This window comes from Gorilla gorilla, chromosome 8 (assembly GCF_029281585.2).
Source record: "Gorilla gorilla gorilla isolate KB3781 chromosome 8, NHGRI_mGorGor1-v2.1_pri, whole genome shotgun sequence".
In the NCBI taxonomy this organism is placed as follows: Eukaryota; Metazoa; Chordata; class Mammalia; order Primates; family Hominidae; genus Gorilla; species Gorilla gorilla.
This window is the reverse complement of record NC_073232.2, coordinates 92,905,522-92,918,627: the sequence shown is the minus strand read 5'-3', so window position 1 is coordinate 92,918,627 and position 13,106 is coordinate 92,905,522. Positions and strand designations below refer to the sequence as shown.

The following is a 13,106-nucleotide window of genomic DNA, read 5'->3' as shown; positions in this document are numbered from 1 at the left end:
CGGTCCAGATATCCGGGGCATCTGCTCCCCTGACTTCCCAGTGTTCCTGTGCAGCATGGCTCCCTAGATAGTCCAAGGGAATCAACCAAAAAGCTGTTGGAACTAACAAAAAACACTGAAGAAGGAGGTTGAGGAAAATCAGCATGCCAAAATCAATGGTGGCCCAAGAACATATTATGACAGCAAGAATAGGGATGGAGCGCAAGGCAGCTTTAAGCAAGAATTTCCCATGGTGTTTAGTGACTTCAGCGTAATGTGCTAAGAATCCCAACAGTGAGGGGTGCGCTGCTTGATTGGACAAATCACTTGTACAGTGGGGCAAAGGGGAAATAAAGCATTTATCACTGCCCCTCAGAGGGAAAACATATAGGGAGCAGTGAAACCAGACAAAGTGGAGTTAACATGCAAGCAACTATTGTTATTGGGATTTCATTATAAAACCTCTACTATGAGCATAAAAAATAAATCTTGAGAGATGAAATACATAATGTAAACAAAATCAACTAAAATCTGAGGTTACCATCCTTGATTACACCAACAAAATCATGGGGAAGAATATAAAAATAGGCTTATGTTTCTCATCTTCAGTAGATCATGTTTCATTCCTGATAAAGATAATTGGCTTGAATACATTTATGAAAGTAAGTTTTAAAATACCGTATGCTGGCTGGGCGCGGTGGCTCACGCCTGTAATCCCAGCACTTTGGGAGGCCGAGGCGGACGGATCATGAGGTCAGGAGATTGAGACCATCCTGGCTAACATGGTGAAACCCCGTCTCTACTAAAAATACAAAAAAAATTAGCCGGGCGCGGTGGTGGGCGCCTGTAGGTCCAGCTACTCGGGAGGCTGAGGCAGGCGAATGGCGTGAACCCAGGAGGTGGAGCTTGCAGTGAGCCAAGATAGCGCCACTGCAGTCTGTCCTGGGCAAAAGAGTGAGACTCCGTATCAAAAAAAAAAAAAAAAAAAAATACCGTATGCTATTTAATATACATTTTCCAAGACAGTCTCTTAAAACAAAATGGCATCAAAAGGCTGTGGTGGGAGATACAAGCAAATATACACCAAGTAAATGCAAAGAAAAAAAGTAGCATTGGTCAGGCTAAAACCCAAGTTCAAATCCTAAAACAAGAAATGTAAATTGAATGAGTGGCCAGCGCGGTGGCTCACACCTATAATCCCAGCACTTTAGGAGGCCAAGGCTGGTGGATTGCTTGAGCCCAGAAGTTTGAGAGCAGTCTAGGCAACATGCTGAGACCCTGTCTCTACAAAAAACACAAAAATTAGCCGTGCATGGTGGCACACGCCTGTAGTCCCAGCTACTCAGGAGGCTGAGGTGCGAGGATCACTTGAACCTGGGAGGCAGAGGTTGCAGTGAGCTGAGATTGCACCACTGCACTGCAGCCTGGATGACAGAGCAAGACCTTGTCTAAAAAAAAAAAAAAGAAAGAGAGAGAAAGAAAGAAAGAGAAAGAAAGAGAGAGAGAAAGGAGAGAAAAAAAGAAAATGGAATGAGTTGTAAGTAAAAGTGAAAAGGTGACAGATTTATCATTGCTTATACATATATTATTGTATATCAGCCTCTACAACAAATCCCAAAGCACACATATATTCTGATTTCTATACTTTTAGTGAGGATTTTTGATGTGTAGTGGGGTGGAGAGGTCACATTGTGCAGCACACAGCCTTTCACTCAAAAAAGCAATCCTTTAGCATCTGTGTCCCCAGTCAAACCCCTCTGTCACAGCACACATGTAAGCACCTTAGCCGCTACTCACCCATGCACACCCCATCTCTGCCCCAGACCTTGTTCTCGATGCTGAGATAGAAACTGTAACAATGCAAGCAACATCCATGGACTCATGGCACTTTTAGGCTAATGGAAGAGATGGACCGTAAACAAGCAAACAGATACATGGAGCAAGAGGAGAGGAAGTAGAAGAAAGGGGAGAAGAGGAGGAGAAAAGAAAGGAGGAGAGAAAGAAGAAGAAGAAAAGGGAGAAGAGAGGGAGGAGAAAAAGGAGAAGAAGAAAAGGGAGAGGAGGAGAGAAAGGAGAAGAAGAGGACAGAAAGTAAGAGAAAGAGGAGAGGAGGAGGAGAAGCAAAAGAAGGAGAAGCAAAAGAAGGAGAAGGAGGAGGAAAGGAAGAAGAGGAAGAGAGAGAAGGAGAAGAAAGAGGAGGAAGAGGCAAATTCGCGGAGACAGAAAGCAGATCAGTGGTGGCCAGGTCCTGAGCACAGGAGGGGATAGGGAGTGACCATTCATGGCTACGGGGTTTGTTTTTGAAGTGAGAAAAATGTTCTGGAACTAGACAGCGGTGATAGTTGGACAACATTTTGAATGTACTAAATGTCACTGAATTACACACTTTAAATGGCTAAAATGGTAAATTTCATGTTATGTGTATTTTACCATAATTTTTAAAAATATACTTGCAGACATGCTAAGTGCTAGGAAGAAAAGTAGGCAGGTTTTGAAAGAGAGAGATTGGGATGGGGCTTATTGCGAGTGGGTGACCAGTGAAGAACTCTGCATTCAACCAAGAGATGAATGATGACCCAGAAGAGCCTCATGAGGATCTGGGGAAAGGGCATTCCACGGAGAGGGATGCACATGGTGGAAATTAGCTTGAAGAGGTGGACAGGTGCCAGCAAAGGCCTGTGCCTTTCATGAGTGCCATGAAAACCATCGAGGCAGGGGGATACGTGAGCTAACTCGTGTGTCCAAAGGTCTGCAGCTGCTGTGGGAAGGAATTGTAGGGATGAGCTTGAGGTAGGGCGGGCAGGGACTGCACTGAGATCAGGGCCACCATGGGAATGTCTGCAGGCAGGTGCAGGGCTCCGTGCAGGGGTCCAGGCAGGGCTGGCATGCAAGGTCAGAACATCCATGCCTGGAAAGAGGACACACAGAAGCCAAGAGGGCCCAACCCCAGCAGGCCAGGTTGCTGTGGCTACTGGATGGGCCCAGGAAACAGGGAAGCCAGATGCCTAGTGAAAAGGATGGTGTCATACAGTTCCCATGAGGGCAGTGGGAGTGACTTTGTGTCTGGAATTGGTGGGTTCTTGGTCTTACTGACTTCAAGAATGAAGCCACGGACCCTCGCGGTGAGTGTTACAGTTCTTAAAAGCGGTGTATCCGGAGTTTGTTCCTTCTGATGTTCAGATGTGTTTGGAGTTTCTTCCTTCTGGTGGGTTCGTGGTCTCGCTGGCTCAGGAGTGAAGCTGCGGACCTTTGTGGTGACTGTTACAGCTCTTAAGGCGGAGCCTCTGGAGTTGTTCATTCTTCCCCGTGGGCTCGCGGTCTCACTGGCTTCAGGAGTGAAGCTGCAGACCTTCGCAGTGACTGTTACAGCTCATAAAGGCAGTGTGGACCCACAGTGAGCAATAGCAAGATTTATTGCAAAGAGCAAAAGAACAAAGCTTCCACAGTGTGGAAGGGGACGGGAGTGGGTTGCCACTGCTGGCTTGGGCAGCCTGCTTTTATTCTCTTATCTGGCCCCACCCACATCCTGCTGATTGGTAGAGCCCAGTGGTCTGTTTTGACAGGGCGCTGATTGGTGTGTTTACAATCCCTGGGCTAGACATAAAGGTTCTCCACGTCCCCACCAGATTAACTAGATACAGAGTGTGGACACAAAGGTTCTCCAAGTCCCCACCAGAGTAGCTAGATACAGAGTGTCGACTGGTGCATTCACAAACCTTGAGCTAGACACAGGGTGCTGACTGGTGTGTTTACAAACCTTGAGCTAGATACAGAGTGCCGATTGGTGTATTTACAATCCCTTAGCTAGACATAAAGGTTCTCCACGACCCCACCAGACTCAGGAGCCCAGCTGGCTTCACCCAGTGGATCCCGCACTGGGGCTGCAGGTGGAGCTGCCTGCCAGTCCCGCGCGGTGTGCCCGCACTCCTCAGCCCTTGAGTGGTAGATGAGACTGGGGGCCGTGGAGCAGGGGGCGGCGCTCATCGGGGAGGCTCGGGCGGCACAGGAGCCCACAGAGGGGCGGGGAGGCTCAGGCATGGCGGGCTGCAGGTCCCGAGCCCTGCGCCGCAGGAAGGCAGCTAAGGCCCGGTGAGAAATTGAGCACAGCAGCTGCTGGCCCAGGTGCTAAGCCCCTCACTGTCCCGGGCCGGTGGGGCCGGCCGGCTGGCCGGCCGCTCCGAGTACGGGGTCCGCCCAGCCCACGCCCCCCGGAACTCGCGCTGGCCCCGGTTCCCACTGGCGTCTCTCCCTCCACACCTCCCCGCAAGCTGAGGGAGCCGGCTCCGGCCTTGGCCAGCCCAGAAAGGGGCTCCCACAGTGCAGCGGCGGGCTGAAGGGCTCCTCAAGTGCCGCCAAAGTGGGAGCCCAGGCAGAGGAGGCACCGAGAGCGAGAGAGGGCTGTGAGGACAGCCAGCACGCTGTCACCTCTCAACTTGATGCTGAGAAATAAAGAAGATGCTAAAGAGGGTGAGTCCCTTAGGCCCCAGGTCAGGGCTGCATCTGGGAGCACATCCTGAGCCCAGCTGTGGAGAATGGAGGCAGTGGAGGCTGGAACCCCACTGGGCTCAGAGCACTCTGCTGGCTGGAATGAGGGCAGAACAGTGAGCAGGCATAGGAAGGCTGGCTGCCTGGTAGGAAACCTAAAGGAAAGAAGCAGCTTCCTGAGTGTGCAGGCTTGATTCACAAACAGGAGAGTGGGAAGAGCGGGAGGGAAAGACGTCTGGCTCCCAGGCAAAAGCATCCAGAAGGATGAGAGGCGGTCACAGAGGAACCAATTTAACAGTAGCAGAAACTGTCAATCAAGATAAAACTGACAGGGCCAGGCACAGTGGCTCCTGCCTGTAATCCCAGCATTTTGGGAGGCCGAGGTGGGCGGATTACCTGAGGTCAAGAGTTCAAGACCAGCCTGGCCAACATGATGAAACCATGTCTCTATTAAATACAAAAATTAGCTGGTTGTGGTGGTGGGCGCCTGTAATCCCAGCTACTTGGGAGGCTGAGACAGGAGAATCACTTGAACCCGGGAGGCAGAAGTAGCAGTGAGCCAAGATCACACCACTGCACTTCAGCCTGAGCAATAGAGTGAGATTCTGTCTGAAAAAAAAAAAAAAAAAAAAAAGATAGAACTGACAGGTCCAAACAGGGAAGCTTCCTGGGTCAGTAGTGTGGACATGTGTCCTCAGTCCTGTGTCCCCTGGTCACACCCAGCTCTGGCCCTGAGAACCTGGGATGACTGAGTAAGCAGAGAGGAGTCCACAGGGTTGTGAAGTTCATAATTCCTAACACAGGATGTGCATTCCTGTGGTGGCCAAGGAGAATGAGGAGAGAACGAGCTTGCACAGGTCGTGGCCATGCCAGAGGGGTTTGACTGAAGTCTTGCTGGGACATAATGTGATAACATGCCTTCTCTGAGTCTCAATATACTCAATATACTGGACAACGAACTTTGTCAGAAACGTGATAGCACAATAAGCATGATGTTAGATTTAAAAAACCTACCAAGCTGAGGGGTCCACACCATCCACCACAGCATAGAACATCAGAGGGTTCTTGCCAAAGCGTAAAGTGAAAACAGAAAAGAAATGCCATGTGCTCAGAGGAGTGATGTGTCCAGCCGTGCCCTCATCTCCTCTCCTTCCTACCTTTCACAGTCTGCCTCTAAGCTTTCACCCAAGCTTACTTCTGTGGGTTCCAAATGTGGATCTCAGAATCAAGAAAACCTCCTAGGTTCTGTAAACAAGAATGATTCACATCACCAGTGTTTACTCGCACCCTCACCAGGCACAACTCCGGGGCTGTGAGGTTCTCAGGCACAAGGCACACCTTGTCCTGCCTGCCTGTCTGTAGGGCCATGGGGAGTGTTACTTGAGCCCAAGGGATGGCAAAGCCAGGCTTGCCAGGAGCGAGGAATGTTCCCAGAAAAGAGGGGAGAGGGAAGGCTTTAGAGCACTGGGGACGATGGCCCGGAGGAGGCCCAGTGTCACTCTAGGCTGACCAGGACTAACCCATGTCATGCTCAGGGATCCCAAGGGGCCAGCAAACAGCTCAGCAGGGCTACAGCAGGTGCTTCCTTCAGAAAAAAAATGTGTGGGGAGGGGACCAGGAAAGAGGATGCCTGTCAATGAGACAAGAATAGCACTGGGTGGTCACAGGAGCATGGAAAAACCCAAACAACAGCTAAAACAAGAAGAAGACAAAGAAACAACAAGATAACAGAAAACCCAAAGGAAGAGAGTAAAAACAGCTGAAATCCCACTCAGGGTGACTTGTCCATGGCTCTTCTGGGCAAACCCAAAGAAGGGAGAAAGGGGACAGTAACCCAGGGGGTTCCCTGAAATCTCCTCCTCTTCCAGAACACCTAATAATTGTTCCATCCCCTAATTAAAGAAACACCCATAAAATTAGAAACCCACACTCTGCTGGGTGTGACACGTTCTCATGAGCACGCCCGCACTTCTCTCTCAAGTGTGTACTTTCGCTTCTCACTAACAGTTTCTTGCCTTTCCTATCATTCTGACTCATTCCTGAGTTCTTTCTCAAGACAATTTCAAGAGCCTGGACATCAACTGGGGCTGGGGTCTCACCAGCATCTGGAGAGCCTCCTGAGTCCTCTGGCAACATCAAGGGAAGGAAGAGAAGATTCCTCCGTGGAGCCCGTCCCCGCACAATTCCCGCCCTGGGACACGGCACGGCTGCTTTGCACCAAGCCTCACCCTTGGCACTCGAGTTGGCTGTGTTCCCTATGATCCATCTACCCACCGTCTCCAGGACAAGCACTGTCCCATTCACTGAAATCAGCACATACTAGTGCTGGATAAGTGAATGAATTGGTGAATGAGTGAACAAGTGAATGTGTGCACAGCTCACTTGTTTAATTGGAGTCCCGAGTTTGGAAGTGAATGAATGGAAAAAAAATCAGTCACCAGACCCCAGATCCAAGTCATGAGATGTAGCAGCTGGATGACCTTGGATGTAGCGCATCACTTCTCTGAGCCTCACCTTCCTTATCTGCAATGAAATCAGGGAGCTTGCCCTGCCACCCCGCAGGGACACGGGAGCAGCAAGGGCTGGGTAGGCACCCAGTCAACGTAAAGCTCACAGGTTGTTGCCACCCTTCATCACGACCCCAGGACATGAAGCAGATACTGTATATCCTGGACCCTCCGGCCGAAAGCTCTTCCGGCTCCTGGGCAGGGCCAGCCCCCAGGCTCCCCAGTGGCATGCCCAGACAGTTCCAAAAGGCAGGACCGAAGCAAAGAGCCAGGATCCAAGCGGGATCCTGACCTGGGATACACACATTCCTCGGCGTGCTTTCCTGCTTTTCCATTCTTTATAAATCAGAAAATTAATTACCAGAAAAAGGATCTTCTGCACCAGAAACTCAAATGAGTTTAATATATAATTTATACATGAAAATGTAGATGTCAATGTGTGACAAATCTCTGTATAAATATTTTTGCAGTTAAATTTTTAGGCATCTGTCTCCCTCCCAGAAGAGTCATCATACAGGCATCACGAGTCCCCAGGGCTCAGGCCGGGTGGTGCTGGCAAGGTGGCTTGTCATTTCACCAGTTAGTGATGCAGCTGCCAGCGCAGCCCAGCCCGGAAGGCCCCAGCTTTGGCAGCAGCCACCTGCAGCCAAGTCACAGCTCTGCCCCAACCTCCCCGGCAGGGTCCTGCTGTGTCTTGTTCAAAACAAGGATTTAACACCATGTGCCAGCTCTGTGCTGGGCCCAGGGAGGAAGATAGAGTGGAGGAAGCCCTCACACACCGGTGCCTTTGAGCCCATCGGAGAGCCAGGCAAGCAGATGAGGAATGACAATGACAGGGTGGCAAGTGCCAGGGCAGAGGTGGGTCCTACATGCCAGGCAGCCACAGAGGAGCAAGTACTGCCCTATGCAAGAGCATCCCTGAACACTCCAGGGCAGGGGGGCCACTCCTGATGGAGTCTGTCAGGTGGATGAAGGCAGAAGGACATTCCCAACGGTGAGAGCCACTCATGTGAAGACCAGAGACAAGAGCAAGCATGTCCAGATGATGCAGGTGTGGCCTGTGGCACCTGGTGGGGACTGGCCAGCAGTGAGCCTGGCATGGAGAAGAGCCAGATCACCAAGGGAGCTGTGTGCTCAGCCCTGAAACAGGACTTTGTCCTGGATTGAAAACTTCAAAGGGTGAAGGCACATAAGCCTTGCAAACTGTAAAGTGCATGCAGCACCCACAGAAACTACCATCCCTGGCAGGATTGAGTCCTGTGCCAAGCCAAGCCTCAGCAGCCTGCCAGTTTCTGGCCCAGGGGTCCCGGATGATTTCCTTCACCCACAGGTGTACCAGTCCATAGGATTGACTGGCACATGACTTTGCAAACAAAACACCTGAAATGTAGGCTAGGCCCTTGCTTCTCATCTGCAGTTGCTACGACCATTTGGGGATGGTCATTCATTGTGTGGGACGTTCCCTGATGCCCTCTCTCCGGATACCCAGTGGGGCTCCAGAGACAACCCACAGCATCCTCCTGCCGGAGGATCTGGAGGGAGAGGCACAGTCCACAGAAGGGGCCCTAGCCAAGAACTGGTGTGCCACGCATGCCAAGGAGAGAGGAACTGCATATCTACACCACACCCTGGCCCAGAACCAATGGCAAGGGTCACAAATATGCCCTCGTTCACCCTACCATTGCCAACCACGTCGGAGCACAATCTGAAGTCTCAGTGGTGTCTTCCCAGAACTCGGGCCTTCCACAACAAGACAAAGCAAGTCCCAACTCCCTGACTCCAATAAGGGCCGCTGGACAGCCTCTGCAGCAGCCTCGAAGCCCTAAGGTCCTGGCCAAAAGGCAAAAGCACAGGCTCATGGGACCTGATGCCCACAAGACAAGGGTTTCAAGCCCCCAGCCCTCATCACCCCAGTGCCCATCTTGAAGAAGGGCACAGCCTGGCCCTGCTAATTTTTCTACCTCCTGGGGGACTGGTGGCCTACCTCTCCGTGACTCCCAGCCACGTACCTCGCTTGGTCTTTGGAGGCCTGAGACCCTCGTCCTGGGCCAGGGCCTCCCAAGTCTCCCGCTCCTTCCAGCGCCTCAGCTGCTCCTCCCGCATTTTGTAGAAGAGGATGTGCTTCTGCACATCGCTGAGCTCGGCAAGGAGCTCGGGGTCGATGTACATGTCGTGCAGGATCTGCTGCAGCATGATGCCACCTGGGATGCACGCACCAGAAGGGCAGCCAGCAGGGGAAGCAGGGCCAGGCAGAACGCCCGAGGGGCTGCTCTGCACTACAGACTGCTCAATCCGGGGCCACTCTCGGTGCCCCTTCTCTGTGCAGCATTGTCAGTTGGCCTCAGCTTGCAGCCAGCGACGAACTCATCTCCTCTACCCAGGACAGCAAAAGAGGCCAGGCAACAGGACCCAAAGGGGCAGGTGGGACTCTGCAAGGGGGAGCAACCACCAGGAGCAATCTAGTCCTTCTCCTGGGTCACCAAGCACGGCATCCCAGCAGAGCCCATGTCTTGGCATCACCTGGGGTTCTGAGACAATGGGAAGGGCCCAAGCCTCCAGCTCAGCCAGGAAATGCCCAGTCCCAGCCCTGCCTGGGCCGGTAGGTGTTGAGTGATCTGTTAGTGGAAGGTAACAATGACACCAGCTATATCAATGACACTGCCCCGGCCAGCTGGGAACTGATCTCTCCTCTGCAGATAAGAGGAGGAGAAGGAGGCAGACTTGCCTACCAAATTCCATGTCTTTTCAGCCAATTTCAAACACAGACCAGAGGAGCCTGCCAGAAGCTGCTGGGCCCCTCAGCCCTCTCAGCCCCTCTCTCTGCGGGTTCCTTCGCTGCCAACTTTCTTCCTTTCCAGAACATTTGGCATTCTGAGATGATGCATTTAAAACTCTGCCTTGGGGGAGGAAAGATTTTTCCTCCTATCTGTGTTATAGCCAAGAAAGAAAACAAAATGGAATCAGTAGAGACAACTGGAGGGGATTTTATCTTGGAATTCCAGGACAGAAAGGAAGCAGACATCCTTTCCCTTTGGCCTATATATAATGAGATCCTGCAGCCATGCGTGGCTGACAGATAAACCCTCCAGGGGCCAGTTTTAATGGTAGTTGTTAATCTTATTTGTTGCAGATGCCTGGAGTTGACCAAAAAGAAAGAAGATGAAACTGGCTCTTCTCTGTGCCCTGATCAGAAGCACACTGGAATGGCGGGATGTTGCCTTCTGCTGGGAGGGAAGCCACCCTCTCTTTGGTGTGTGAAGGTGGGTAGAAGCTGCCGTTGCTGAGATCTTTAGGGTGAAAGCTCACCCTAAATATGTGCTCAGAGCAAATCACAGATGCCTTCTTATTGGGACAAGGATATTGAAGCTCAGAGAAAGTAAGTGGCTTGCCTATGGCTTCCTAATGGACAAGTCACTGTATTGGGACTCCCCCATTTTGAAATTTGACATCCACTAGCAACTATGAATCTGTTGATGGTTTGAAAACATAACCCAACCAGGGGAAAACAAACGAACCAACAGGATTTGGCACTGTGGCTTGGTTGGATTGGTGACCTTCCTGTCCCCTTCCTTGCCCATGAGGGTGGAAGGTGGATCAGGTACCCAAGAGTGATGGAAGAGGGGTGGAGAGTTGGCATTCTTCCCCCTCTGCAAGGTTAACACAACAGGAAGATGGACTAAGCAGATTCAGATGAGCTGTAAGCCCATAGGGTGAAAGCTCCTGCTCAGCTAGGCAATGTCCAGGTCACAGGAGTGGAGTCAGACGCCCCACCCCTCCCCACCCAGGTCCAGCTAGCTGGTCCCAGTGTGCCCAGACCTTCCTAGAGCCGCCACAGGACTCGCCTGTCCGCTGCAGAGCTGTGGCCCTGGACTCCCATCCACCCACCTCAGGGCTTGCACCGACTCCCCCACCGGGAGTCCTGGCTCCCCTCAGTTTCTGAGACCGGGGGTCTTCCCTAGCCTCTGCCCAGCTATTCTCTTTCTCCCCCCTCGCCGTGGCTGGTGGGAGACCCCCGAGTCCAAAGAGGAGACAAGGGGAGGAAGGCCCCCAGGGTCTGGGCTCCTGCGGGCAGCTTCTTTTTGTCTTTCCCGGGCCGCCAGATACCTACGACCACAAGAGGGCACGGGGCAGGGACAACGCTGTAGGGAGCAGCAGGAATGGGCCGGCTGGAGGCGGGCGAGAACGGTGATGGTGCCACCCTGGAGGACCGTCGGGAGAGTGAGGCGGCCGGACTAGAATGACCCCCGCTAGCGCCCATTTTGTGCGATAGAGGGGATCTCGCTGGGGGCGGGGTGATCCCTGGCACTCCCAGGTCAGTGGGGCAGGAGGCCAAGAGACACCGAATCGCGGGGACGTGAGCGTCACCCAGCCGCGGATGGCAGCCCGGGAGCGGGTGAAGTCCGGTTTCCGGGAAGACGTGCTTCGGGGCCCGCCTATCAATTCTCCTGGGCCTGGCGGGGTGGAGGGCGGGGGGCTCGGCCAGGCCTGGGGCGCTCCCTGGCGGCCGCACGGGGAGGCACTCGGCTTCGCAACCTGGGTGTGCGTGGCCTGGGTGCGAGAGGACCCCAGAGGACCCCAGGAGCAGGGGTCGCGCCGTAGAGCAGAGTCCGCGGCTGGAAACCAGGCAGGGGAGCCACGGGGTAGTCACACAGGTTTTCTGCCGCCTTTCAACTGGTCTTATTTTGCTTTCATTTTTCACCAGCCCATGTGGGGTGTTTAATGTTGCACGCGAACGCAGTTTCTTCCGGGCCCGGGAGGCCCACGCACGCAACAATGTTGTGCAAGTGACTGGAAACCACCTGAGTGTCCCTCCATGGGGGTGGGTTGCCCAGCATGGACCTCTACTCCTGTCACAATGAAGTCGACTGTTTCGTCGAGGGAAGTGGCCACCGTTGATAAAATGAAAAGACGCCATGCAGAATACTGTGCACAGGGTAATCCATTTTTAAAATTCTGTATGTCCGATTACTTTTGTGGAGACAAAGGGAAAAATACAGAAGATCACACGCCTAATTGTTTAGCATTGCTTCTTAGCTTTTTCTTGGAATGCGGAGAAAAATGACACTTTAGACAATTCTGTGTTGTTTTATACAGTGAGTAGGATATACTTACATAATTCATATGACTCAACTATAATGCATTTCAAAGGTTTTCAAATGTGATATAAAAGAACGGACTTCTGGAGGCTCAGCATCTGTGGAGCAGGGACCCCCCCCCCCCCAGAGAGGGACCTGCAGGCAAACCAGACCTGCCTATGCCAGGAAGGCTAGGAAGTGGCAATGGAGAAACCATCCATGTTCCCTGGGGTTCCTAAGCTGGAAGCGGGCTTTGAGGCATCTCTTAGAAGCAGCTCTGGCACTGGTGTGGAGAGGGCACTGGGAGAGCAGGAGGCAGGAGAAACAGCCAGTGGACTCTGGCCAAAGTCCAGGAGAAGGTGACAGGAACTGAGCCAGCCTTGCCAGTGGGAGCCAAGCAGGGCAGAAATGGGGGTCCCGGAGAGTCCTATCAGGCACTCTGCTTCTACATAAAATCCTTTCAAATCTGAAGTCCATATGACCAATGATGGCCAGACAGCCCTGTCATCTCAGCACGGCTGAGCCTGGCACAGCCACCATGTAAGGATCAGCAACAGCAGGTGAGAGTCTGGAGTAGTTTCTGCCTTGTCTCCACTGAAAAATTATGGGTGTCAAAATCAATAGCATCTCCTATATGAATGCAACAACTACTTAGAAAATGCCATGTGAAAAAAAAGATCCTTTCATAATAGGAACAGCATGTATGAAATACTTGGAATGAATTTAACAGTGTGGAAACCTGTAATGTAAAAAGTAAAAATCTTCACTGAGACCATACCTACAATTTAATTAAGTTTAATAGCATTAAGTTCATATAGGAACACACCACACTGACACTCAGAAAGATGCCATATTGTCAGATGTGCCATTTATCTGTGTATTAGCCAGTCTCCAAGATGGTTCCAATGATGCTTTCCTCCTGGAACTCACACCCTTGCATAGTCACTCTCGCATGTATTAGGGTTGGTCTGAGTGACCAATCGAATATGACAGAAGTGACATATTCTAACAGATAGATTACTGGTTGCACACTCTCTCTGATAACTCACTCTGGGGGAAA

The 13,106-nt window shown here is 51.9% G+C and overlaps 1 protein-coding gene across 2 annotated transcripts in view; it reads right to left on the bottom strand.

Annotated features, from left to right (window-relative positions):
• Positions 1–9,273, bottom strand: part of SH2D4B (SH2 domain containing 4B) — a 108,679-nt gene extending 99,406 nt beyond the window's left edge. For both annotated transcript variants that reach the window (XM_004049685.3, XM_055352464.2), the window contains exon 1: positions 8,981–9,273. In XM_004049685.3, coding sequence (XP_004049733.3) covers positions 8,981–9,164 — 184 coding nt within the window. In that variant the 5' untranslated portion in view covers positions 9,165–9,273. The remainder of the gene's footprint in view (positions 1–8,980) is intronic.
• Between the last annotated feature and the right edge of the window lie 3,833 nt (positions 9,274–13,106).